The 26,333-nt window shown below is 44.7% G+C and overlaps 4 protein-coding genes across 4 annotated transcripts; 1 reads left to right on the top strand and 3 right to left on the bottom strand.

The window, feature by feature from the left end:
• The first annotated feature begins 5,960 nt into the window (after window positions 1–5,960).
• LOC123103110 (non-structural maintenance of chromosomes element 1 homolog) lies at window positions 5,961–8,686 on the top strand. Its single transcript, XM_044524601.1, has 6 exons — window positions 5,961–6,312; window positions 6,859–7,055; window positions 7,158–7,238; window positions 7,633–7,866; window positions 8,012–8,089; window positions 8,169–8,686. Exons 1-6 carry the CDS (start codon window positions 6,195–6,197, stop codon window positions 8,454–8,456), a joined length of 996 nt encoding a protein of 331 aa, XP_044380536.1. The 5' UTR covers window positions 5,961–6,194; the 3' UTR covers window positions 8,457–8,686.
• Window positions 8,687–10,171: 1,485 nt separating this feature from the next.
• On the bottom strand, window positions 10,172–11,295 carry LOC123106854 (NDR1/HIN1-like protein 13). Its single transcript, XM_044528893.1, has one exon. It carries the CDS (start codon window positions 11,233–11,235, stop codon window positions 10,381–10,383), a length of 855 nt encoding a protein of 284 aa, XP_044384828.1. The 5' UTR covers window positions 11,236–11,295; the 3' UTR covers window positions 10,172–10,380.
• Window positions 11,296–15,007: 3,712 nt separating this feature from the next.
• LOC123103109 (uncharacterized) lies at window positions 15,008–18,796 on the bottom strand. Its single transcript, XM_044524600.1, has 3 exons — window positions 18,488–18,796; window positions 16,277–17,965; window positions 15,008–16,185 (listed from the first exon to the last, which is right to left on the bottom strand). The coding sequence occupies exons 2-3, from the start codon at window positions 17,961–17,963 to the stop codon at window positions 15,335–15,337; spliced, it is 2,538 nt and encodes an 845-aa protein (XP_044380535.1). The 5' UTR covers window positions 17,964–17,965; window positions 18,488–18,796; the 3' UTR covers window positions 15,008–15,334.
• Window positions 18,797–22,086: 3,290 nt separating this feature from the next.
• On the bottom strand, window positions 22,087–26,104 carry LOC123103108 (uncharacterized). Its single transcript, XM_044524599.1, has 6 exons — window positions 25,679–26,104; window positions 25,006–25,212; window positions 24,379–24,559; window positions 23,583–23,743; window positions 23,067–23,297; window positions 22,087–22,467 (listed from the first exon to the last, which is right to left on the bottom strand). The coding sequence occupies exons 1-6, from the start codon at window positions 25,943–25,945 to the stop codon at window positions 22,351–22,353; spliced, it is 1,164 nt and encodes a 387-aa protein (XP_044380534.1). The 5' UTR covers window positions 25,946–26,104; the 3' UTR covers window positions 22,087–22,350.
• Window positions 26,105–26,333: the final 229 nt, after the last annotated feature.

Raw genomic sequence — 26,333 nt, 5'->3', positions numbered from 1 at the left:
GGCACAGTAGTATCAGGCATAGAAGCAGTTTCATCATAAGTATCATGCATAGTAGAAGTGGCATCATCAATAACATGCGACATATCAGAACGAATAGCAGAAGCAGGTGTAGGTGTCGCTAACTTACTCATAACAGAAGGTGCATCAAGTGCAGAGCTAGATGGCAGTTCCTTACCTCCCCTCGTAGTTGAGGGATAGATCTTGGTTTTTGGATCTCTCAAGTTCTTCATAGTGTCCAGCAGATATAAATCCCAAGTGACTCAAAGAATAGAGCTATGCTGCCCGGCAACGGCGCCAGAAAAAGGTCTTGATAACCCACAAGTATAGGGGATCGCAACAGTTTTCGAGGGTAGAGTATTTAACCCAAATTTATTGATTCGACACAAGGGGAGCCAAAGAATATTCTCAAGTATTAGCAGCTGAGTTGTCAATTCAAGCACACCTGGAAACTTAGTATCTGCAGCAAAGTGTTTAGTAGCAAAGTAATATGATAGTGGTGGTAGCGGCAACAAAAGTAAAGACAGCAAAAGTAATGTTTTTGGTATTTTGTAGTGATTGTAACAGTAACAGCGGGAAAGTAAATAAGCGTAAACCAGTATATGGAAAACTCGTAGGCACCGGATCAGTGATGGATAATTATGCCGGATGCGGTTCATCATGTAACAGTCATAACATAGGGTGACACAGAACTAGCTCCAGTTCATCAATGTAATGTAGGCATGTATTCCGTATATAGTCATACGTGCTTATGGAAAAGAACTTCCATGACATCTTTTGTCCTACCCTCCCGTGGCAGCGGGGTCCTATTGGAAACTAAGGGATATTAAGGCCTCCTTTTAATAGAGAACTGGAAGAAAGCATTAACACATAGTGAATACATGAACTCCTCAAACTATGGTCATCACCGGGAGTGGTCCCAATTATTGTCACTTCGGGGTTGCCGGATCATAACACATAGTAGGTGACTATAGACTTGCAAGATAGGATCAAGAACTCACATATATTCATGAAAACATAATAGGTTCAGATCTAAAATCATGGCACTCGGGCCCTAGTGACAAGCATTAAGCATAGCAAAGTCATAGCAACATCAATCTCACAACATAGTGGATACTAGGGATCAAACCCTAACAAAACTAACTCGATTACATGATAAATCTCATCCAACCCATCACCGTCCAGCAAGCCTACGATGCAATTACTCACACACGTGGTGAACATCATGAAATTGGTGATGGAGGATGGTTGATGATGACGACGACGATGAACCCCCCTCTCCGGAGCCCTGAACGGACTCCAGATCAGCCCTTCCGAGAGGTTTTAGGGCTTGGCGGCGGCTCCGTATCGTAAAACGCGATGATTTCTTCTCTCTGATTTTTCTCTCTCCGAAAGCAAATATATAGAGTTGGAGTTGGCGTCGGAGGGTCAACAGGGGGCCCACGAGGTAGGGGGCGCGCCCTAGGGGGGCCCACCCTCGTGGAAAGGGTGTGGGCCCCCTGGTCTTCATATTTGGCGAGGATTTTTTATTATTTTTTCTAAGGTATTCCGTGGAGTTTCAGGACTTTCCGAGAATATTTGCTTTCTGCACATAAAACAACACCAAGGTAATTCTGCTGAAAACAGCGTCAGTCCAGGTTAGTTCCATTCAAATCATACAAGTTAGAGTCCAAAACAAGGGCAAAAGTGTTTGGAAAAGTAGATACGACGGAGGCGTATCACCCCCAAGCCCGCCATCTTGCAATTGATAGAACGATTCGGTTTCGCCGATCGAGGACTCATCACCTGAGTAGATGGATATCTCTCCACCTGATATCAAACCTTCTTTGAGATCCGCTCCATGAACAAAACCAATGAAAATAGACTTCCTGGCGGGTTGGATCTTGGCGGGTCATGCGCGCTGAGCCATCTCGACCGTGTCAGTGCAGATGTTCGGCTCAGGCTCGGACTCTCCAATCTTGCCGATGAAGACATGCATTGCACCGAAGTGGACCTGGTACCAGTACTTGATTGAGTCAGCATCGGGACTCCAACAAGCGTCCTTGATGTAGAGCTTGTCGTGACGACTCTTGGTCATCCGGACCACGGCGTATCCCTTGATCCCTGAGAAACCGCCCTTCAAGAACTCGAAACCACTGTGCTCTGGCCCCACGGTTGGCCCTAACTGTCGTGGATTTAACACGGCAGATGCCCTAGTGAAAGGACTTAAGCGTGGAGCCATCGCAACTAGGTCCGACCCCTCTCAACGAGGTAAAAACCTACGTCCTGCTTCTGGTTGTATTGCTTGAGTTTCGATTACAAGGGAGCGAATACGCTTGACCTAGTTCTCGATTGCTTGTTTCTTGAGTTAACCCGCCGCTAGGTCTCACCTTTATATACACAGGTAGAGACCCGGAGGCTTACACAATGTGGCCGACTTGGTTTCTAATTAATCATGCCTTACAGAGCAAGTCCTACCATGGCGGTTCACAGCCCTAGTCCTGGGCCTTTAGCAGGCCTGCCTCCTTGAGCCGCTGTCTTCTTATCTCTCCCTGGGTCTCCTTCATGTTAAGTCGCCAATGGTATAACCCGACCCCTCCTGGGCGGGTCATACCTCAAAGCTATATCCCCAACAAAAGTGTTTTCGTCAAGGGTAACTGACACGTGGCATCCACCGCAACGGGTCATCGTTAAGCTATCGGGTGCCGGTTTTGCATCCAATACCCCTTAACAGACTGTACCAATGTCAATTTTCCATGTGTCAAATTCCCATTTGCCAGCGGAGCCACATGCCAGCTCGGCGTTGCAACAGATGGCATCCATCCAATGGACGGGACGCGCCAAGGAAACGTCGACATGTGGAACGGCCCAACAGTGGCTCATTTAGGTTAAAAGGACCGGTCGAGCCAAAGCCCCACAAGATTTTCTCAAATACTAGTGGGCCAGGTCGTTAACAGTCTGCCATGTTTTGGACCAAATTACGGCCCATCTAAGATCCACCCTGTTAATAGTCCACTATGTTTTTGGGCTCATTGAAGGCCTGGTTTGTATTTTGACATGGTAAAAGCCCATTGAACAATTTGATCGAGTTCGGCTGATGTTTGTTTCGGCTCATTAGTGTCCCTTGGCACAATCGACCCGTTTTCGGCCTGATTTCACTTTCGGCCGTTTTATGACCCTGCTGCATTTGAGCCCATTTCTGGTCCAAAGTAAATTTTGTCCTCTTAACGACCCATGTTCTTCGTGGATAAATTTCAGCCAAACCGACTATCGGCCTATTAAAGGCCTGTGATATAATTGGGCCTAATTATGGACCGCTTTGCATTTGGCCTGCTTACAACCCATAATGTGACTGGGCCAACCAAATTTTGGCATGTTAACGTCCTGTCATATAATTGTGCCAATCATGGGCCAAGTTATATTTCGACCTACTGCCGGATGTGAATTGTTCAGCAGAATTCTGGCCTAATATACTTTTCAACCCGTTAAAAGACATGGTATTTTCTGGCCCAACTAAGGCCCGCGGTTTACTCGGCCTGTTAAAATCCCATGGCATAAAACATATGGATCCAAATCAGCCCCTTACGGAACAACACATAAACTATGTTTAAAGCTTCTCTTACTCTCGCAACCTATCATCTACTTACTACTCTGCAATGCCTTCCTATAGGCCCAAACAATGGTGAAGTGTCATATAGTCAACGTTCACGCGACACCACTAGAGAAAGAACAACATACATATCATCAAAATATTGAACGAATACTAAGTTCACATGATTACTTATAACAAGATTGCCCCATGTCCCCCGTAACGAATGGAACTACTCAAAAGTCATGTTCATGTTCAAGATTAGAGGAGTATAATGTATGATGAAGAATCTGAACATATGATCTTCCACCAAGTAAACCAACTAGCATCAACTACAAGAGGTAATCAGCAGTAGTAGCAACCCACACGTACCAATACGAGGTTTGGAGACAAAAAACAAATACAAGAGATTAACTAGGGTTTGAGATGATATAGTGCCGGTGAAGATGTTGATGGAGATGAGTCCTCCCATGATGAGAGGATCATTGGTGATGACAAAGACTTCAATTTCCCCCTCCTGGAGGGAAGTATCCCCAACGGAATAGCTTTGCCGGAGAGCAAAAGTGCTCATGCCCAGGTTCCACCTCGAGACGGCGGTGCTTCATTCCGAAAGTCTTCTCTTTTTTCTAGGGAAAATGGTTTCACATAGGAGAAGGAGGGCCACAGAGGCTTGGTGGTGGGCCCACAAGCTCACATGGCATGCCCTAGGGGGCGCCACCTGAGTTTGTGGCGCATTGGTGGGGCCGCTCTTGGTGATTCTTTCTCCAATATTGTTTATTAATTCCAAAATAGACCTTCGTAATTTTTCAGGTCAATTGGAGCTCCGGAAAATAGCTATCTCTGTTGTATCTCTTTCAAGGCTAAAAATCCAGCTGTCATAATTTCCCTCTTCATATAAATCTTGCATAACAAGAGAGAAAAGACATTATAATTGCATCATAAAGTGAAATATTGACCCAAAACATTATAAATAACAATAGGAAAATATGATGCAAAATTGACATATCAGCCACCCCCGGCTCCACAGCTGTCATCAACCTCAATGTCACGTCTGGGTACAACCACGCTGGCCAGTTGTCCTCCAGGATGCAAAGAAAGCAGCCATGGTCGATTCCTGCGGCCGATCTTCCCGGCGCCCGCAACCTGTTCAACGAAATGCCAATCCCACCGCCGCCGCCGGCCGACGACCCCGACTACAACGTGTTCATGGAGAACGTCATCTACGAGGGGCGTGGCCAGACATTTCAGCCCGAGGGCCAAGTCTACAATATCGACGAGGCCCAAAGCCAAGACGGTCGCGACCAAGATGGTGCCGACCACTATGGTGTCCATGAAGAAGAGGCAGACGACCATGCTGACTCATGGCATGAAGATGAAGACATCTATTGCGAAGAGGAGGAAGAAGAGGGTGTCGACATTGAAGGGGGGCCCAATGTTTATCGACGAGCTCATCCAAAGAACCGATGCATAAAGGATAAGGCAAAACATTCGCACCGGATCATACACCAAAGAAGAGGACATGTTGATTTGCGATAGTTGGAAGGAAACAACCCAAGATCCCAAGACCGGTGTTGAGCAAAAAGGATTCGTCTTTTGGACGAGAGTTCTTGCAACCTTTCATGAACAGATAAAGTTTGCGTCCTACAAATTTGCGAGCACCCGTGCATCAAGTCAATCAAAAAAAGATGGGATTCACTCAACAAGAATGCAACAAGTTTTGGGCCGTGCTTGAGAGCGTTGATGCCCTCCTATGAGTGGCCTAGGTGTGGACGACTTGGTATGACCTCTTCCTCTTTCATTGCTATGCCATGTTCATATTTGTTGCATCTTGTGTCCTTCACTATTACATTTGTGGCCTTGTCTTTGATTGTGTAGGCATAAGAACAAAACATTCACCCTAACCCATTTGTTAGATGCTCATGAAAGATTGTTCGAAGTCAAAGATCAATATACCGCTCTAATAAAGAAAGGAGGGTCGGTGGCCGTGGCTGGGGATGGAGATGAGGTGAAGAGGCTGATGGGCAAGACCAACTCGAAGATTGACGAGAAGCGTGATGCGGCATCTATCGCCTTGCAAGAAAGTTTGCGTGGCATGATGACTTAAAAAAAAGTGAGGAACGAGAGGAAGCGCTAAGGAAAGTTGGAGCAAATGAAGATATATTTGGAGCTTCAAAGGAGGAAGCTTGACATGAAGGAGGTCGTCAAGAGGAGGAAACTCAATATAGAGAAGGCCGCATAAACGTGAAAGCTTGCGATCGAGGCCACCAATGCCGATACCAAAGCAAAAAAGTGACGTCTAGCAATTATGATCGTAGACTTGACGAACATGTCTAGAAAAAAAAACCATGGACTTGAGTGATATAGATAGATAAAATTTAGATAGAACGGAGGTCTGTTTAGGGGTCATGGAGTTGGTGATTTGGGCCACCGCCACCGCGAAACATTTCCCGCGATCTCGGGCGCCTTCCCGCGAGCGCGAAACCTCCCAATCCGTTCCGTTCCCCACCTCAGCCGCGTAATCCCACCCATTCTGCGTGTCAAGCTAGGGTTTCTCCTCGCCCCGCCGGCCCGCCCCCATAGATCCCCACACCAAGGCACGCGCTAGAGCCTAGAGGAGCTGCACGATCCGATGGCGCCGCTCTCATGGCGGCACCATACGCTGCTGCAGGCGCTGCTCTCCCGTGGACCGCTCTCGGAGCGAGACTTCCACGCCCTCTTCACCGCCATCTCCGGCGGCAAGAACCCCGGTATCCGCCTGCCCGCTCCGCCCTGCTCGCTCCTCTTCTCCCCCCCTTCGATTAGTTCCACCCCTATTATCGTTACTCGTAGCCGCCTAGGTGTTCGATGTAATGCGCCACCAGGATCTTCTAGTCACCCATGTGTTCGATGTAATGCACCCATGGCAACTTTTACTCAAGCGTCCGTTTGACTTCAACTGATGTAGTTGTAGTTACAGATGTAGCCCCTGTAGGGTCCAAAACCTTTCCTTTCCAGTAAACGAGTTTATGTTTGGTGTAGCTTTAATAATTGTTCAATGGAGGATCAACTGCCATTCACAATGGTTGAAGGTTGCATCTTCTGATTGTCTCAAAAACAGAACGATCTTGGTTCGTTTTGTGTGTGTTTAATATCATTGTTAGTTCAGTTGAGACCTGGTTGGCTGGTAGAATCGTGTTTCTAGGAACACATTATATATAGAAGTGTATTTCAGCGACCATATTATTGCCTACAGACTGTAATTAGATCACCAAACTCCATCTCCAGCTGAATATGTCTATTGTCATGACCTGCAGCCACTCACCAGCAACTATTCACTGATACACTTATGAAGATCAACAATGAGCTAGGGTATCTACAATTTGATCTGCGAGCATGTATAAACCAGTATGATGGAACAGTTTATTATGGAGTGGTCAACAACATTTCTGATGAAGAATCGAAGCTTGGCTCCAAGTATTCTGTACCACAGATTGCATTCTACAAGGGACTGGTATGCAGTTGCTTGCTTGAACTAGCTCAACTCAGCATGATGTATGCTGAATGACTTATTTGTATGTTTGCATAACTGTATTCACAATGGTTCTTGTGGCAGTTAGAAGCAATAGTTCATGAAGCTGGAAATGATGGGAGCATAACTAGTATTGAAGCTCTCAACGTCCGGATTGACAACCAGGTTTGTTGTACCAGTCTGTCATGGGCACATGACTCTCTTTTATGTTTAAACAACACCTTACTGGTGCATTCACATACTATCATGTGTGATCATGCAAGAAGCACAAAACCTTAGCTGTTTAGGACATAACTGGCGAAGATATCCTGAATGTGTGATCATGATTAAAGCATCATCTACCCCATCCATATGTACTGTACTCACAACAAATTGTTGTCTAGCTATACTAATGGACGTGTGCTTATATTGTAGCTTCATTCAATTGTGATTTACATACAATTAGGATGGACGAGTCATGATGTGTATCTTCTGTGGCCTGCTTTGTATCTGCTGATTGCTAGAGTTGAATCTTGTTTGCAATACGGGTATCATAAACTATTGAGTGTTCTACTCTCAGGTCGTGATTGCGGATGGTACACAAGACACTCAATCTCGTCTTCCTTCTTCTATCACAAACTTCTTGTTCTCTCAAAAGGAAAAGACTCTTATTGAACTGATACAAGATCGTTGGCTGGCGTACACCTCAGAGGGCAAGATTGGTCTTGGTATCAGATCATTTCTTGATCTCCGGAGCTGGTTTCGCAGCAATGATATCCCATCATGCGAGGTTTGCAATGAAGCTGGTATAAAGGTACTGATGTGTGATTACTATGATATTGCATTTCCCTTGTTCTTGCCACTTACTCTGTACCATATATTGTACAAGCGTTTTTGTAGAATCTCTATAAACTTTGTGTGCTCTGATACCAGCATTATTATATTTGTATCCACAACAGGCATCAACTTGTTCCAAGGAAGGATGCAATGTGAGAATCCATATCTACTGTCTGAAGAAGAAATTTCCACAGCGGAAGGTAATTCCCGTAATACCAGTTCCATTGTTACTCATGTTGACGTTGCCATCATTGTTTGCTAACTTACCTGCACATTTAGGCCTCGAGAGCTTGTCCCCAGTGTGCCACTGAATGGCCCCAGCAGGAAGGCGAGGACGAGGGTGACGAGGAAGCGAACGAGCCCGGCGGGGAAGGTCAGGAGGGCCCATCGGCTGACCCTCCTTCGAGGAGGAAACGCAGAGTCAAGGCTGAACTGGCGGAGGAAGCTGAAGAAGCAGGCCCGTCGACCGCGGTGCCCAGGAGAAGTTCGAGGATGGCCAAAGCCGAGGAGGCAGCGTCTGCAGATGCTTCACAGCCGGCCAGGTCCTCAAAGAGAAGGAAGAAATGATGGCTCTTTCTAGTAAGATTGGCAATGCAATGCTGCTTTTGTCGTGTACATAGCGTAGCTGGTATCACTATGCTGGTGGTTTCTGCCTTCCTGGAGTTACTTGCTTGACCTGCTCTGCTTGCCCGTTTGCCGCCTGGCTTTAGCCAGCTGGGAAGACAAGGACAAGGACGGCCCCTGTTAGTTTAAGTACTATAATTAATTATTATATATGCCCTTCAGGTGTTGCATTACATGCCCCTACTTTTCTCCTGTGTAGTAAACAATTCTTCGGGGTCAATCCTCATGTGGCGCGCCACCTCCGTTCGCCGTCGGATCGTGCCTTGGGATCCGTGAAACCACGATCCAGAGGGGTGGAGGTCGTCCCTGCGTGCGTCAGGACCCAAAGACACAATCTGAAGTGGCATACAGCTGCATGCCCGGTTTAAGTTAGACTAATTCAGCAGGTGATAGCTACGTACGTTACGCTGCGACAAGTGGTGATAGATTGTTGAACTGTTCTGTTCCATCCATTTCTCGTGCCAGCCTTAGCTTGCTTAGGCTCATTATATAACAGTTATAAAGAAAGGTAAGAAGATTAGCTCGCTAGTGCGGTTTGAGTAAGATCAAGCCGTTGCGACAGTGCCGCATGAAAGGTAACACGTTAGAAAAATTAAGATCGAGGAAGCGGAATACGATGTAGCCATCGCTCGGTCACCTGAGTTCAGAAAAAATAAAGAAACATTTAGGAAGCAACGGGACAAACCAGCTTCAGAGCACAGGAGGACCATGGGCAGCCGCTCGAGCACTATGCTTTGTCGTGCTTTGACATTGCTCTGGAGAGGCAAATGGAAACTAGCATTTGTACAAGTTGTATCTTATTTGGAGTTTTATGAGTCGGAGTTTGACAACACAAACGCCGTTATGACCAAAGAAGAGAGGCCTTGTCAAAAGTACAAATGGCATGCCCAAGACTTGGTAAAAAAAAGGCTGTGCCTCGCTTGTAGAATGATTTTCCTGACTCGTAGTGCAATATTACAGAATCAATTCAGTGGCATGCACTGATCAAGCAGAAGAAAACCCTGGTGATATGACGCAGGCAATATAAATGCAAAATTGGGAGGGGAAAAGCGAATATGCAACTCGTTGATGTTTTTGATATTGATGCCATGCCAGGCCGTGTGCATCACACTGATGCAAAAGCCTAGTACAGGGAATCCTTTCAAATTCCTATGGGTCCATTTGGTTCTTCTTTTAGTTATTCTAAACAAAATGATTCCTTAGTTGGTAATAAGTAAACCAAAAAAAGGAAGGTAATTAATTAGTTAACCACCAATGGTAACTTTAGATATACCAATGGTAACAAAAAATTAAAAAAAGAAAGAGGAAATATGTGTACTCTCTTCACTTCCACAAATAACATGATATCTTGGAAGCTTTTAAACCTTTCACTAATAATATATGTAAGAACACTTTGATTGTATGTGAAACTATAAGCATAGACCAAAATTACTTCCACAATGTAACTATTTTATTGTGTTCTATAATAATCCTTTTGTAGTATTAACTTATTACTCCTTCTGGAAAGAATTATAAGAGCGTTTAGATCACTAAGTAGTGGTCTGAGTGCTTTTATATTTCTTTACGGATGGAGTACATTTTTTTAGGGAACGGAGGGAGTACATTTTAAAGACGGTATGTTATTCAAACATGTCTTTCTTTTCAAGACGAGGGGGTAATTAACCAGTTAAATCTGAGACTGATAGTGTATTCCTCATCAAAATCAAACAATTGAAATCACACCACAAGAGACATATCCGAAATTTACAAAGTTTAATTCACCCCACCGCCAAATAACTTCCCAGTTAATGCTCGGCCGCTGTTACTGTTGCTAGCCGTTGACACATTGGTAACCACAAGCGGCGCCGGCGCCGGTGGCGATCAGCAGTCACCACCACCACCACAAGAACGGCCTGACCTTGACCCGGCATCCTCTGTTGGCCGCCGCTGCCTCGCCGGCCAGCCTGTCAACCGTCACCTGGCACGTCGCCTTCACGTCCACCGTCCACGTCCGCAGCACCTTCCCGAACCGCAGCCGCACGGGCACCCGCGCCTCCACCGTCAGCGGCACCGCGCGCGCCGCCTGCTCCGCGGCCAGCTGCTTCCTCTGCTCGTCGCTGAAGCTCACGCCGGTCCCCCTCAGCGTCGTGGAGAGCACCGTCACGTTCCTCGGCGCCTGGTGGAACGCCGGCCACTGGCCGGCCGCAAGGCGCGCACCGGAGTAGGAGACCGCCACCTCGCCGGCGCCGCGGTAGTCGACGCCCACCTTCCTGTTCGCGCCGTTGTCCGCGCGCAGGGCGACGTCGAGCTCCGGCGAGAGCGAAGAGGGCGGCAGGGCGGCCACGTCGAGGCCGCGGATGGAGAGGGAGGCGACGGAGAAGGCGGGCGCGCGGGGGCGGAAGACGAGGTACACGGCGCCCACGAACACGGCGGCGGCGACGGCAAGGAAGAGCACGGCCCCGCAGGCGCCAAAGCAGGCGCGGCGCAGGCGGCGGCGCCGGACCGGGCGCTCCGCGAGACTCTTGTACCGGCTGGCCCGGTCGGGGGGCGGCACGCGGAGGACCTGGTCCTTTGGAATCTGGACGATGTACGTCCCGGGCGGCGGCGCCGGCGGCTCGTAGAAGGTGGGGTGGAGCGGCGTGGTCTCCGTGGCCGCCGCCGCCGCCGCGTCCTCCTGGTCCGGCGGCGGCAGAGGGGACGCGGGATGCGGCGGAGACTGCATGGGGTGGACGCGGTCGGCCATGACGGGGCCCGGGTCGCGGTGACGTGAGCTCGAGAACAACGGGGGACAAGAGTGTGTGATCGAGGTGCGTGCGAATGGAGGCTTGCTTGGTTTTATAGGGAGAAGAGACGCGTGAGGAGAAAAGAAACGGTCATCTCACGCTGTTCAAACCGGGTCTATTTATTTTTAGCAAACTAGAAAAGTGCCCGTGCATTGCAACGTGATATAAATATTCTAGTACGTTAGCTTACAATTTATCTGTCAATAATAATGTGATTGTGTAAATAAATGTTTATCAAATTCTGATCGTGAATTACCTTATATTTTGATTAGAAGTTTGGTAAGTAAATTAAAATTGAATTGGTTTAGAATGTAAGTAAATTAAGGTGATTGATTATCATATACATGAAAGGTTAGACGAAGGGGTGGTGGGAAGAAAGGTGAAATGAGAACCATACGTTCTTTTTAAGTAATATAAATAGAGATTTAATGAAAAAATTGAGTAATTTGATTATGAAGGTGTAGATTTGCGTTCCATCATAACTATGGAATAAAAAATAACTACACAGTAGTCAGGTTCTACCACAAGGAACCGTAATGTCCTCGCTTCACCTCTGAGTTTAGTCCCATCGCCATGATATCCGGTTTGAAGATCTTGATGGATGCGCTGCTCGGGCACGCGACAAGAAGCCGACGACCCTGGTAGCTCTATTCTTCCCGTATTCCTTACCGCGCGGCCGAGAAGGAGGGCCGGGAACATGAAATCCTCCGCTTTGACATCGTCCCAAACCCGGCTCCTAGGGTCAATGGCGACCAACCTAGCTGCTCCACCTCTCTGCACATCACCGTAGATACTGGAAAGATACAAAACAAGTGTCAGGGATGAGCGTGTCCGAGTTGCAACTGTTGTTGAGCAGCTTAAACATCTTGGGATCGCTTACCCTTGGAGCCACCCGTTGCTAGAAGTGGTAGAGCTTGCTAAAAAAAATCCGATCTAAGCTCTCCCAAGAAAGTCCTTCATAACTTGATCCAAGGCAGGGGGCCAGCCCCCCCCCCCCCCCCCCCAAAATATATTAGCTCTATCTCTGGTTGTTTGTACAATCTCATATTGTCTCGGAAATCTATTTATTACTATACACTAAAAGCATGATATGGATCTAACGTTATTCATAAGCCACATTTTATCAATTTATATTAGTACAAAACAAAATTGAAGAGATATATATGAGTTACCGTTGATGCTAAGCTAGATGCTCTTATATGAATGATTTGTTTTTCTTGTTGCCCTTTTTAGAAGGGGTTGTAGTATTCTTTTATTTCGCACAAGTGTTGTTTTATGTAAAGCCTGGAATGTGGCTAAAATACTAATCTTTCAATTATTTATTAGTTATATATGTCTAATGTTTTTACAAGCCTATACAGTGTCAATTCTTTGGTTCGCTTTTGACCTGCAATGTCTTCATCTGAGTGACAAATATTATGGATTGTACAACTGTTTACGTGGCTATAGAATATCCACATCATCCCATGTCAGAATATAAGGTACATACATGTTTTACCCACAAAAAAAAGGTACATACATGTTTAGATAACTGCTAAGTTTTCCATGATGCTTGGATTTTAAGAATTTGCTCGTGTGATTTGTTTATATCAACAAGAGCATGAGACCCACAAATAGCCAAGATAACAAAATACATCACTTCAACATTTGCATTTTTTTATTTCCGTCTGTCCTTTCATGTGTGATGCTACCTATTGCATGCACCTACATTGGACACAAAAGATATATTTTTTTTGACTAACATTTGTTGTAACTGGACAATATTTGCTACATTTAGATAGAAACACTACTGTTGTGTCAAATATGTCCCAATTTGGTACAATATTACTTCAATTATGTACCTCCTAGGTATACATGTGTGGCGTATATTCTGAAATGGAGGCAATATATATTATAGTATGACATCAAGCAAATAGGTTAGAGAAATCATTTATCTTAATAAGTTGATGCATGTCATCTGCTGGACCAATGCTAACATGTTTAAATCATCAAGTATTTAGTTACGAGTCATGTTTGTCTAATTCTAGACATTTGTTTTTTTATGGCTCATAAGTTTCTACAATAATGCGAATTACACTATTCTATACTATGCATTATTATTGATGTATATAAGCTTTGTTAATCTTCTGCACTTCGATAATTATTTTATGAAGTGGAGCAATGATGTCAATTCGACGTAGACATACAACATTCATTCAATAAACCCTTCCAACCTCGGATGACTTGATCACCATGGCATACACCTGTTCTGGCCATCAGAGTTAGTCAATTGTTACTTTGTGAGCTCATTTATGGTCTTAATTTGTACTCCCCCCGTCCCAAAATATAAGACATTTTTACAAGCTATGCTAGCTTGCAAAAACATCTTATATTATGGGACGGAGGGAGTAGGTTTTATTGTTGTCATGTCCTATAAGATAAAACAGTTTAAGTTACATGTTGTTCTACAATTTCTCATATGTAGTTGTCAAATCTCATTGTAAACAATATTTTTTGCCTTCATCTACTTTAGCATAGCCTTACATGTCTTACCCATATTGAAGTATTTTATTAAAAATCCTTTGTGATTTACTTTACATGTGTAAAAGAATTCGAAGCATCTTTATTTTTTTGAACTGTAATGGCACTTCACCTTTTGTCATTTTATTAAATGCCTCAGATGTGAGATTGAGATTTTTGTAGTGAATGGAGCACTAATAAGCAGGTAGGGCTGTGAGGAAGTTAGAAGGAGGTCTGCTCAGGTTCTAGAGAGGAAGGTTGCAAGCAGGGTAAAACAGATAAAAAAAATAAATGACAGGAAAAATGATCAAATGTTTGAATTCATCTAAATTATGAATAATAGGCTTATAGATATAAATTATAACACTCCTGTCAAAATTGGAGTACTAAAATACATGCATCAACATTCTCATGTAAGAACTTGAATAATAAGAAATTAAGTTATTGCCCGCGCAAATTATTGAGACATGCCAAAAGGAACTAACTTCACTAATTTGGTTCAAGTTGTTTTTCTAATTTGTTACAATGTATTCATATGCAAAACAGTAATGGTCAAAGCTTCCCCGCAAAAAAGAAGAGTAATGGTCAAAGCTGCATCTTTTGAGACCATGCATGTTGCATGCCTAGAGCATTATGTTTTAGAATGGGGAAAATAAAGGGGAGGGAGCTATTTTATTGTCTTACTTCGCAACAAGGGTAATTTTTCTTTATTAAACTTCATAAGCAATCGAAGATCTTTATAACAAATAAATCCCAAACATATATTCATATGAGGTTCCATGTTTTTAGGCATGATTATTATATACAAGCACATTGATAGACATGGGAAAAGGAGAATCTTTTGTGCAAAAAGGGAAATGAGAATCGATTGAATGTCACAAAATAGCAATAATGTTTCACCGCTACAAATTCTAATACTTACATTTTTCGATCAGATGTACTACCTCCGTCTGGGTTATTGATCCCCTTCGTATTTTGTGTCAAATTTTGGTCGTAGATTTGACTAAAAAATATAAGTTGTATGTCACAAAACTTATATTGCTGGATGCATATTAGAAAGAGATATTCAATGATACTATTTTTGGTGTATATAACTTATTTTTTGGTAGTTAAATTAAAGGTCAAAATTTGACCCAAAATGCAAGAAGGGACTAACAACCAGGACGGAGGTAGTAGTAGCAGTAGCACGTTAAGCATTTTGCATCTGAATTGCATTTGGATTACTCGAGTAAATACTTCCTTTTAGTAGGCTTTGAAGCTGATAATGTCAGGGCTAATCAGCAGAGCTCCTGCCAAATTTTTCTTTGAAGTACAGAAGAATATAGTTCGTTACAACCCTACTACTAGCTTATTTGTCTAAAAATTAAAGAAAGGGGAACATTTGAGAGCATAGCCATTCATAATTCAAATCCAGTATTCTGCAAAAAAAAAAGGAGTGTAGTGTTTTTGAGCCCTTGCTTAATGGAACTTAACTTCAGTTTCTCACATCAAAGCTATTTGACACTTTCCAGAGCCCCGGGAGTAGCCCAATGCCTGAATCATGTGTTGCAACTTGCAACTTCAAACATCTTCCTCATGCCGCCCTTCAACAGCAACAGATTTAGGAGTTCCAGCTGAATCTTTGAGCTCAGTTACTTTAGAACCACTGCCAAATGTGTCATAACTAGAATCATCATCCAGAGTTTGGGCCTCGGTAACCTCCAGTTCAGAGTTGAGCTCGGATGGCTTCAGCTCCACCTCAACATCTTGAGACATCTTCCCCTTGTCATGGCCAGAGATTAACTGCTCGAAAGCAGAGCCGGCATCTTCGACGGGCTCTGTTTCAAGACCTAGCGTGCCAGAAGCACTCCCTCCTGTACCTTGAGCAAGCTTGTGCTCTGAGCTATGATGCATCTGGTCCTGCACATCTTCGAGTGTATTGAATAGCCTTTTCATCTCTTCAGCTGAGGTCACCTCAATAACATGGAGCCTAGAAGTACCTGCGAACTGCTGGTTTTCTTCTGCAGTTGATAGCTCTCTGGACCCATTTCCAACTGGGACTTCTGAAGTATGCTCATCTGCAGCAAGAAATGCTTCTTCACTTGACTTTTCTTGAACCGGCTCAACATCCCAAGCGTCATATGTCAGTACTTCGTGATTGATTTGTACAAATTGTGAATTTAATTCTTCAACTGAACTCGCTTCAATGGCATGCATCCCGGGGTTTGGACATAACGCCGGGTCACTCGAGTCATCTTCAAGTGTAACTGTCAAAGGTTGCCCCATAACGGGCTCTGAAACGGACTGCACTAGCACTTCCTCCATGCGGCTCCTGAATAACGAGTTAACTTCATCGATGGAATTCGCTTCGACGACATATTGCTCAGAATTATTTACTTTGGATAGACAGCATAGCACTGATTGCTCACCGCCTGCAAGATATTATCAACCTTAGTTGAGCAAAGATTTCCAATAGGAAAAAGTACATTATATTTATTCGTCTGAAAGCCATAACAAATTTACCTGGATGAACTGAAACCTCCGCTTCTGAAGTGCTGGATTCATTTTTCATGGTAGGAAATGAATTTATATCATCACTGGAATCAGCATTGTTATTGCCTTCATGCATCCCGTAATCTCCTTTCAACACACCAGCATCTGAAATTACTGGGCTTAGTATTTTGATCTCTTCACCTAAATGTGCTTCCTGTGAACAAGATAACCTCCCATCATTCCCTTGCTTAGCAGCATCACTGTCCGAGTGACTACCAAGGGCATCTTCTCCACCAATTTCACCTTTCTCCGATTTGAGGCCACTGCGACACGGATTAGCGGAGTGCCGTCCATGGAAGTTTCCATGCTTTCTAAGCTGTGTTGCTGGAGAGTACGAGCGAGGAGTCCAAGTTTCTTCCAATTGACTGTTATGGTCCACAATATGGTCAGAAGGAAGATCAAATAGGCTTCCCATAGGCAGGAGGACAGATGGTGCTGAATCAGGTATCTGGGGTAACTCTATCACTTCCCCTTCCCCTGAGGCATTTGAAGGATCATATGGTTGCCCTCTTGGTGTGGAAATGGAAGGAACCTGGACAAAGAAACGGGATGCCTCCTTCAATTTCTGTGTTGCATCAGCGGTTTGCAAGTCCATTAGCCTCTGATCGAGTTCAAACTTCAGGATATTCTTTGCTCTCTGCAGCTCCATCAGACCATCGGCCCTACCATTCTTTCGTATGACATCCTCCTGATCATTTCCATCATCTTTCTCCTCTTCCTCTCCTTCATCTTCATCGTCCGAGATACTGTCGTCATCGTCATCCTCCTCAAGGTCACTCTCATCGTCATCTGATGAAGAATTCAAGTTGTCCCTGGACCTGGAGGCCAAGGTGGGGTGACCAGTCCCCAAGTCTATCAGTGGGTGCAACTCTTCAAGCATTGGGATTATGTCGGTCATGGATGCATCAGGAGAAGAACTGTCATCAGTAAGATCAGATTCAGAACCATAACAAGGATCCTGCCGGTCAGCAGACTGCCAGCAGGGACTCGTGGGTTCACCAAACTGATAATGATTGTGTACTTCATAGTCACCTCTTTCATTATTGCTGCTCTCAAATTCTTGCAGATCAGACTTCTCGCTGATTTGCTCACCATATCCTTCTCTTCCCATGATGACATTGCTCTGGGCATATTTAGAAGACTCCGTGCTAAGCACAGTATCAGCTGCCAGAAACATGACATTTGTTTCTTCGCAGTGATTGTCATGCGTGTTATTGGCCGGGGCTCTCTCCTCGACATATACTCCTGCACTGCCGGTTCTCTTCTCCAAGCAAGTCTCGATAGTAACACTCTCAACCTCCTCGGTCGAGCAGTCAGCAATGGAATTTTTGGACTCCGGGGTCAAAGTTTGTTGATTATCAGAGTCTCCTTCTGCAGTCACTGAGGGGGTATTTGGTTCACCATAACTCAAAAGGGCTCCGAGAAGAAGTCCGGTTAACAGCAGGAGGGGAGAGGAAGACACTAGGAAAGCAAGTAGAGGAGGGCAAATCCTATGTAGTAGCAGCAACAAGATCCCAGCACCGAGTACCATAGGATAATCACAAGAAGACTGATAAGCAACTGCGAAAGAGGAATGCAATATTCTCTTAGCGTGCAGAACGAGATCGTCTGTGCCGAGATCCTTAGCCATCTGCTTAAATTTGTCCATTAAACGCATTCCTGGCATGATAATAGGAAGCAAGAAGCAGATCATTAGCCTGGGTATAATTCGGGTACTAGTATTATAAAGCATGCGCAGATGAATTGAGCTCATGATCTAGTGAAAATGTTTGTTATCTATCTGTTTCTGATGCAGTGATGCCTATTGTTGAAGAACACTCTGTATACTAGTACACTAACAATGAACGTTGATAAGAAACATCACTTCCTACAAGATGAAATGGGCCACAAATTTTGTGGTGGCCTTTTTGGTGATGAGGCCGACGACGTTCTTCATTAACCAGATGACTTCTAAAATCATTTTTTGCTTGCGAACGTCTACAGGTGCCGACCTAAGACAGGAGTAGAAGAAACTCCAGTTTGCGGAACAGACTGGCAGAAATTACACAGAAGGAAACAAAGATCCATCACAGCATAGGCGTAGTGCTTTCACCGAACAATAGCAAACCAGCAACGGCACTCAACGAAACCAGCAGCATGCACAGCACAAGAAGCGTCCCTGGGTGAAGGATGGGCTCTCACCTGCATCGACGTCGACGACGGCGAACAGCAAGAACCAAAATCTCCTAGCGTCACAGGCGCAGATGCATGCAGTGGAGAAATGGTGGCAACCACATGGAACTGGATCGAACAAGTAAAGAAGCGAGACCAAAGCAAGGAAGGAAGCTGCAGTGCGGTGCACTGGGGAGGCTCCTTTTTCCTGTGTCTGGATCCCTTGCTTTGCACTTGCAGCACCACCCTTGACAGACAAAAAATGCTTTAGTCGGCACCAAAAGGGAGCCCTGAGGCATCTCACCCTGTCCTGGAGATCATGGTGTGAGGAGAAAGTTACTCAGGTGCCATCATAACAGTACATGACATGTCCAAATGTACTAGTAGTACAGAGGTTGATCACCTACCTTTGTCCATCATGAAGCAATGCTAGGAGATCTCGGCTTACTTTGTTTTTTGTTTTTATTTCCCCTTCTCTTTATGCTTGGTAGTACAATGATGGAACTGTGAGCTTCTGAAATGGCGGCATGTGCTCAGCGACCTTTTCCTGTGGGGCGAGGGCGTGGCGTGCTGGATGCGTATCATTGCTCTGCTAGATCCACAAACTACAGTGGCATAAATGATATTGAAAAAAGGGTAAAGTTAAGGCCTCCTTTGGTTCATAGGATAGGATTATCATAGGAATAGGAATCTTGTAGGAAATGAGATAACATGTATCTCAAATTCTATGATTAGGAATAGGAAACAAGATGTCATTTGGTTGACACCAAAGGAATTTTTCCATTGAGTCTAGGCTCTTTTTTATTTTCCTATGAAATGTGGAGGATAGGAACCAATCCTATGTAGGAATAGGAATCCATTCCTATGAACCAAATGGCTCTAAAGGAAAAAATCCAATAAGAATCCTATCCTCTAGAATTCCTATGAAATTCCTCTAAACCAAAGGAGGCCTAAGTGAGAGATGGAGAAAGTAAACTACTCGGCTCCTCCTTTCACTGTTGCCTTGTGTAATTCTCAATCCTGCCAAAGAGTTTCATTCATTTTTTTTAAACGGAGGCAAAAGATTTGCCTCATCTATTAATTAAGATAAGAAGAGAGTTTGTTACAGAAGTCACTCTTACACGGCATGAGTGATTACTCGCATAAAATAATAGCCCCTAATTTCTTTGCACCGGCAGTGACCCAAAGGTTTGCCTCGCAAATGATGAAGTTGAGCAAGATTGTTGGCGGAGCGCTCTTCTGTCGAAAAACACGGGCATTCCTCTCATTCCAAGTGGTCCATGACACGAGTATGGTAAGAGAGGCCATAGCCTTCCTATTGGGGACTCCGGCACCGGTTATATTTGTCCACCACTCCTCTACCGAATCATGTAGCTGCCAAGTAGCAGTGTCCAAGTGGTGAAGGCCGAATTTCGCGATGACCGAGTTCCATAGCCGAATGGTGTATCGGCATTTGAAGAAGAGATGTGGTCCACTTTCTTGATCTCTCTTGCAGAGAGTGCAAAGCCCGCAGTTTGACCATCCCCGCTTTGCAAGCCTATCCGCAGTCCAAATTCTATCTTGGATAGCCAATCAAGCAAAGAATTTAGCCTTTGGCGGCGCCCAAGCCTTCCAAATCATTTGATCCATGGGGGAGACGACCAATCCTAGAAATTGGGCCTTGTAGGCGGAGGCCGCAGAGTAATGCCCGCTTGTCGTGTGCTTCCACACAATGGTGTCTTTGGCATGTCCAACAAGGTGGACATCAATTAAAAGCGCCCAAAGAGTGAAGAATTGCCGGATGTGTTCAACTGATACGACCGTGGAGGTATTGATTTTGATGATCCACGCATTATTTTTTAGAGCCTCGCGCACCTTCCAATTCTTCCTCGAGGAGGCCTCAAAAATGAGAGGAGCGACATCCTTGGGCTTGCCTCCATGAAGCCAAGGGGAATCCCAAAAAGGTGTTTTAGCACCATTCCCCATGGTGATGGTTGTGGATGCATAGAAGAAGTCAAGGTCCTCCTCGTCACATGGGTTTCCCAATCCGACCCACATCTTGTGAGGCGCCGTCCATTCAAACCATGGCCACCTCAAACGCAAGGCCCTCGCAAATTTGTCAGTGTTGAGGACCCCTAGACCACCATATTCATGCGGCCGACAGACAATCTCCCAATTCACCTTGCACTTGGCACCCGTCGTCTTGTCCGATCTGGACCAAAGGAAGGCTCGCTCGAGTTTGTTGATGCTTTGAAGAATGCTCGGCGGTACGACCAATGGCGTGATGAAGTAGATCGCTTGAGAGGTGATGACGGACTTGACAAGGGCAGTGCGTCCACTGGTGGTGATATTTTGTCCATCATAGGTAACCAGCTTGCCCGCAACCTTGTCCACAAGGAATTGCCAATCCACCAACTTAAGCTTCCAGACGGATAGAGGAAGGCCCAAATATCTTAAGGGGAAGGACGCCCTTTTCGCCGGCAAGCTTTGAAGGATGTGCTCTAGATTAAGGTGATTGCATCGAATGGCCACAACAGAGCTCTTTTGGAAATTGGTGCATAGCCCGGTGACCTCCCCGAATCCGCTCAAGATGGCTGAGAGGTTGTCAATATCATTTTTAATTGGGGCCATGAAAATGGCTGCGTCATCTGCATAGAGTGAAGTTCTCACCATGACCCCTCTCCCCCGCACCTTGTGAAGTAGCCCTTTTCTGGTTGCCAACTCAAGCAGTTGTTGGAGTGCATCAATTGCAATGACGAAAAGGAGCGGGGATAGGGGATCCCCTTGCCGAAGGCCCCGACCATGCTTGATGGGGTGGCCGGCCACACCATTCAGTAGGATCCTCGAGGATGATGTGCAAAGAAGAGCCGCAATCCAATCTCGAAACTTGAGGGGGGGGGGGGGGAACCCCTTCGCCGTAGGAGATCAAGGATGTATTCCCATCTAACTGAGTCGAAGGCCTTGCGGATGTCAAGCTTGAACAACAGAGACGGGGGCCACCCCACCATTCAGTAGGATCCTCGAGGATGATGTGCAAAGAAGAGCCGCAATCCAATCTCGAAACTTGGGGGGGGGGGGGGGGAACCCCTTCGCCGTAGGAGATCAAGGATGTATTCCAATCTAACTGAGTCGAAGGCCTTGCGGATGTCAAGCTTGAACAACAGAGACGGGGTCTTGCATTTGTGTAGTCTACGGGCCAGGTTGCGAACACAAAAAATTGTCGTGTATGCTTCTGCGCTTGATGAATGCGCTTTGGGCGTTGGAGACCAGCTTTTCCATGTGCGGAGCAAGACGGGTTGAGAGGATTTTTGCGATAATCTTAGCAATGCCATGAATGAGACTGATGGGCCTATAGTCTGCAATCCCCTCGGCGCCTTCATATATTTTTGAATTCCAGGATTTGTTCATCTGCATCAATAAGAAAATATTCTGAGTTCAGCATGCATACGCAAGAACGCATTCGGTACAGAAGAGCACCAGGCTACACAACATCAATCACTTCAACAAAGTCTCAGGAAAATTCTTCGAGGCCCGGAAGAGGAACGGAAGGTATCAAGTCTTTTTCTCTTAGTAACAGCTCTGACCTTTGAGTACTATCAAAAAATGGATGCAAGTCCATAACGCTTGGAAAACAAGCAACCACAGCTCTGGTAACAAGCAGTGAGATTTCCTGCACTACAACTCATTTATCATCATCCATCTATTTCCTGTACACATCCAAGTGACAACATTTTACACGGAGAAAGCAATTACGCGTTTACATCAACATGTCAGCAAAGGGAGACCTGAGCTCATTTCCGTCCAGGGAAAGGAAAGGTGCTCGCTAAAAACAGCACCAGGTTACACTAGGACTCAGCCATAAGCAAGCAATATATATCCCTCAGAAATTCAAAACTGTGTTTCTTTGGGTTAAATCAATCAGAAATGTATTGTTGTGACTGGACAATGGTTGTTAGCTGCTTCAGGTTAGCTAGTACATGTCTTGGGCCAAGACTCTCAGCGCCAATGTGGTTCAGAAGTTGTTCGACATCCTGTCAGGAAACATAACGGGAAGGTTAAACGTCTAAGCAGAATTAATGTAAACGGGTGGAAGTAAACACTACACATCAAGTTCTTTCTGATAACCAACTATTTCAGGGACATATAATTACTCAAATACAAATACGGATAAAAATGTGTACCAACTATACAATTGAACTACAGTTTATATTCCAAAAACCTAGAGGATTCACTGTTACTCACTGGTTGCCATTAAATTTCCATGCATTACTAAACTCCATGTTTATGATTTTCTACACAGCTTCCCAACTCACAAGTAGTTGAAAATAGCCAACATTTTCATGAGATGCCACTTTTGCTACTTCCACAAAGCTCTGTTAAACTCATTTAAGGTTGACCTTTTTGTCATATCCTGATCCATATCTAGCTATCTACCCACTCTCCCACTCAAGTATAAAACCATGACTATGGTCTGCTTACATTAAGATTCTAAATCACCTATTTGATGCTAAGAGCCTAGCAGATAGATGTAGTCAGGTCATTCTCTTGAATCATATTTCATTCGTAAGATCAGCAACTCTAAACTAATAATGCCTACTTTGCATTACTTAAATGCAAAAGCTTGACCAACCTTGTTTAACAAGAATACAGCATATGCTGATCTTGTCGTTTCTTGTCCTTCAAAAAACAGAGGGAATTCCATTGTCCTCATGCTTGTGCTCGAAGGGGTAGAAGAACTTACTCCTGGGGCTATAGATGGGTCAACTGAAGGGGCATGATCAACAATATACGAATGTGAACCTCCCAACCGTAGTGGATATCGAAGAGGAACATCAAGATATGATGCAATAAGGGAGACCGCCTATGAGTCAAAAACAAATAAATATAGATTCAGCAGCACAAACGGAGAAAGGCCGGCGTACTTAGAGTCCATGAATGAAAACTTCGTGTCATTTCTATCACCGCGAAACACAAATTGACAAACTAGTTATATGTCGATCTGATATAAATATCTCATCATTCTACAACAGAATATTAACTCATACAGTATAAATTTTCAAACTCCTATAGAAAGGATTAGAAGCAAACTAGAATGAATGAAGTCAAATCCTACTCATTAATTATTTATCAAGATTTAAATACATACATGTGCAACATATCCAAGAAGAGTAGCAGACTTTTGAATCTCTGTCTTGTCACTGAAGTAGCTGGTCTTTTTTATAGAAAGCTTTGATAACTGTAGTCCCAAAATGGCCAAAGGTGCCTGTCCGTTTTGGGAACCATTGGGCAACAGTGCTTCACCAACTCCTGAAATTTTTCGGTAGACTTAACAACTGTGACAACAAACTTTAAAATTACAGTCCCAGAACTCATGATTCATTCTATTTTCTTAAGAGGGAAATGAAACCAGTGTATCTCATTCTTTAATAAAAATTGTCAATTTCATCATAATAGCTATGAAATGCCAATTTCATAAGAATGGCTACTTAAATGAAAATGTTACATGATGACAGGAGTCATGCTGCATAGCATGAACATAACTATTGAATAGGAGAAATAATCGTAAGTCCTTAAAGTGCATCGATGCTGTACTGTATGAGACAATTCCAAATCTAGAATTGCAGAATAATGCAAAAGGAGTAAGAAGCTAAATGGCTGGGAAGATCTGTGTACAACCACTATGCAAATAAGTGTGGCTACCAAGCATCAGCATTGAATATTTATTGCATAAATGAATAAACTTATTAATCCACCCACAAATAAGTTCATGCAAGCATCAGTAGCAAGAACTGCAGCAAGACAAATATGCACGCTGTATGGTTCTGCTAGACCAGTATTATGCTTGTGACTAGTGAAAACATATGCATGGAATTTTAGTATTTCAGAGAGCTGGTATGCAGAATTGGTGACTCATGAAGGTCGTAACAGGGTGAGTGGCATACCTGTTCTAGTGATACTAGAGTTTAATCCAGGCTTTACAATTGGAGATTGCTCATTCAAGGGCCTCACGGGATATATCTGAGCAACTTGTCCTATCATGTATTGTTGTCTCATCCGTAACATTCGTTCCAGACCTTTAAGACGACCATGGCCACGTTCCCCAGACAGCAATTTACAAGGTTCCTATAACCACCATCACCCATACAAAAATGTTCGAGTGAGATTTGTGGAATAGAAGAGTAACATCATATCCAGTTTTGAAGCTTAGAAAACGTTCTTTCTAGAATCCCCATCATGAAAATCTATTTACACCAGATATCTAATTAAGAGAAGAATATGTTCAAGTAAAGAAATACGCGACGTCAAAATTTGGTCTACGAACATACAGGCCACAATGCACTGCGTCTTTATGTAGCCTTTGAATTCAATACTGATAGATTTATTATCGGAATTTACAAGAAGAGCGCCGATAAAGGGCCATGAAACTTCTATACAACCCCCACACAAAAAAAGCAGCAGGAAATGCTTTTCGGTAGAAAATTCCATGCGCAAGACTTGTATGGCTTCTTAACAGGGGGTAAAAGAAAACAATGCAACCATTTCTCGATCGCGCACATACAACTGAATACCTGTAATTTACTTTGTGCTGCGCCAACAGTTTTGTCTGCTACTGTCAGCGTCCTGATCTTGACGCAAAGCTGCTCCCTTCGATCCTCAACATTTGCAGACACTTCCTTCGTTTGCATCCTCAATTCCCCCATAAAATCAGCATGAGATTGCAATCTCTGCCTCATCTCAGCCAACTCATTATCCTGCTGAAGAACTGCCTTTCTTGCCTGCCCGTCAACATATTTCGAAGTACAAATTAAACATCCAGAATAACTCATGATGTACTTTGCAACAAACCTAATTTCATAAAACCAACGAGATGCATTGGCAAATACAGTAATAGTAGCACGACGAACTTTCACAAGTCAAAAGCAATGAAAGGCCCCTTTTGGTTAAAACGTTTATAGGGCATCTAGTATCTCCGAATAAAATCTGATCACCAGACCGAGGACACACTAGTCACTAGGTATAAATACTAAAAACAGGAGTGATCAGCGGAATGAAATGTTGCTTGCAAACTGAAGAATGTGTAAAGACTGGACGCCCTCTGATGGAAGTAAACCTAATTCGGGAGCAAAGCAAAGCACGCCGAAGATCCGGTGTGCGAATTGCAGAAAGGATCTCATCATTTCACTAAGGATGAAGCAAGGAGTGACCCTAGGCAGATCGGGCAATAATTAACTAATCAATTACCTCGAGCGCGGACTCGAGGCGCGCGGCGAGGCCGGCCTTGCGGTCCCTGGCGGCGGCGAGCGCGGCGGACAGGCTCCAGAGGCGCGCGAGCTCCTGCTGAAGCTCCTCCCAGCCGACGACCTTGGGCGCGTCGGCACCCAGCACCTCGCTCCCCGGCACGACCACCCACGTGCTGCCGGTGCTGCTGTCGCGCTCCTCCTCCTCCTCCTCTTCCTCCTCCTCTGGCGGGGACGGGTCAGCGCTGGCAGACGAGGGGCCCGGGTCCATGGCCCGGGATCATAGGTAGAAGCTGGTCGGGATTCCTCTAGGGTTTGGAGATTTGGCGCTTCTTCCTCTTCTTCTCCGAGAGATCCTGCTCGGTTTTTTTTCCTCGATCGAGTTTCTAGTCTGAGTGCAACGAAGGGTCAGCGGAGGAGAATGGCGTGGTTCGTAGCGACGAGGAGGAAAAAATCAGGCCCACCTCCATCTTGGGCTTGAGACAGTTTTTTCATTTTCTTGTGTATGTAAAACCGGAAATACCGCTCAAAAAAATGTAAACCGGAAATCACCGGTTAGGGTACCATAGTTCAAAAAACACTAAGGGCTTGTTCGGTTGAGGTGGATTTGAAGGGGATTGAGGGGGAATTAATCTCCTGCAAACCAAAACCCCTGCAAA

Source organism: Triticum aestivum, chromosome 5A (assembly GCF_018294505.1).
Source record: "Triticum aestivum cultivar Chinese Spring chromosome 5A, IWGSC CS RefSeq v2.1, whole genome shotgun sequence".
Lineage (NCBI taxonomy): Eukaryota > Viridiplantae > Streptophyta > Magnoliopsida > Poales > Poaceae > Triticum > Triticum aestivum.
This window is presented reverse-complemented; position numbering and strand designations above follow the sequence as displayed.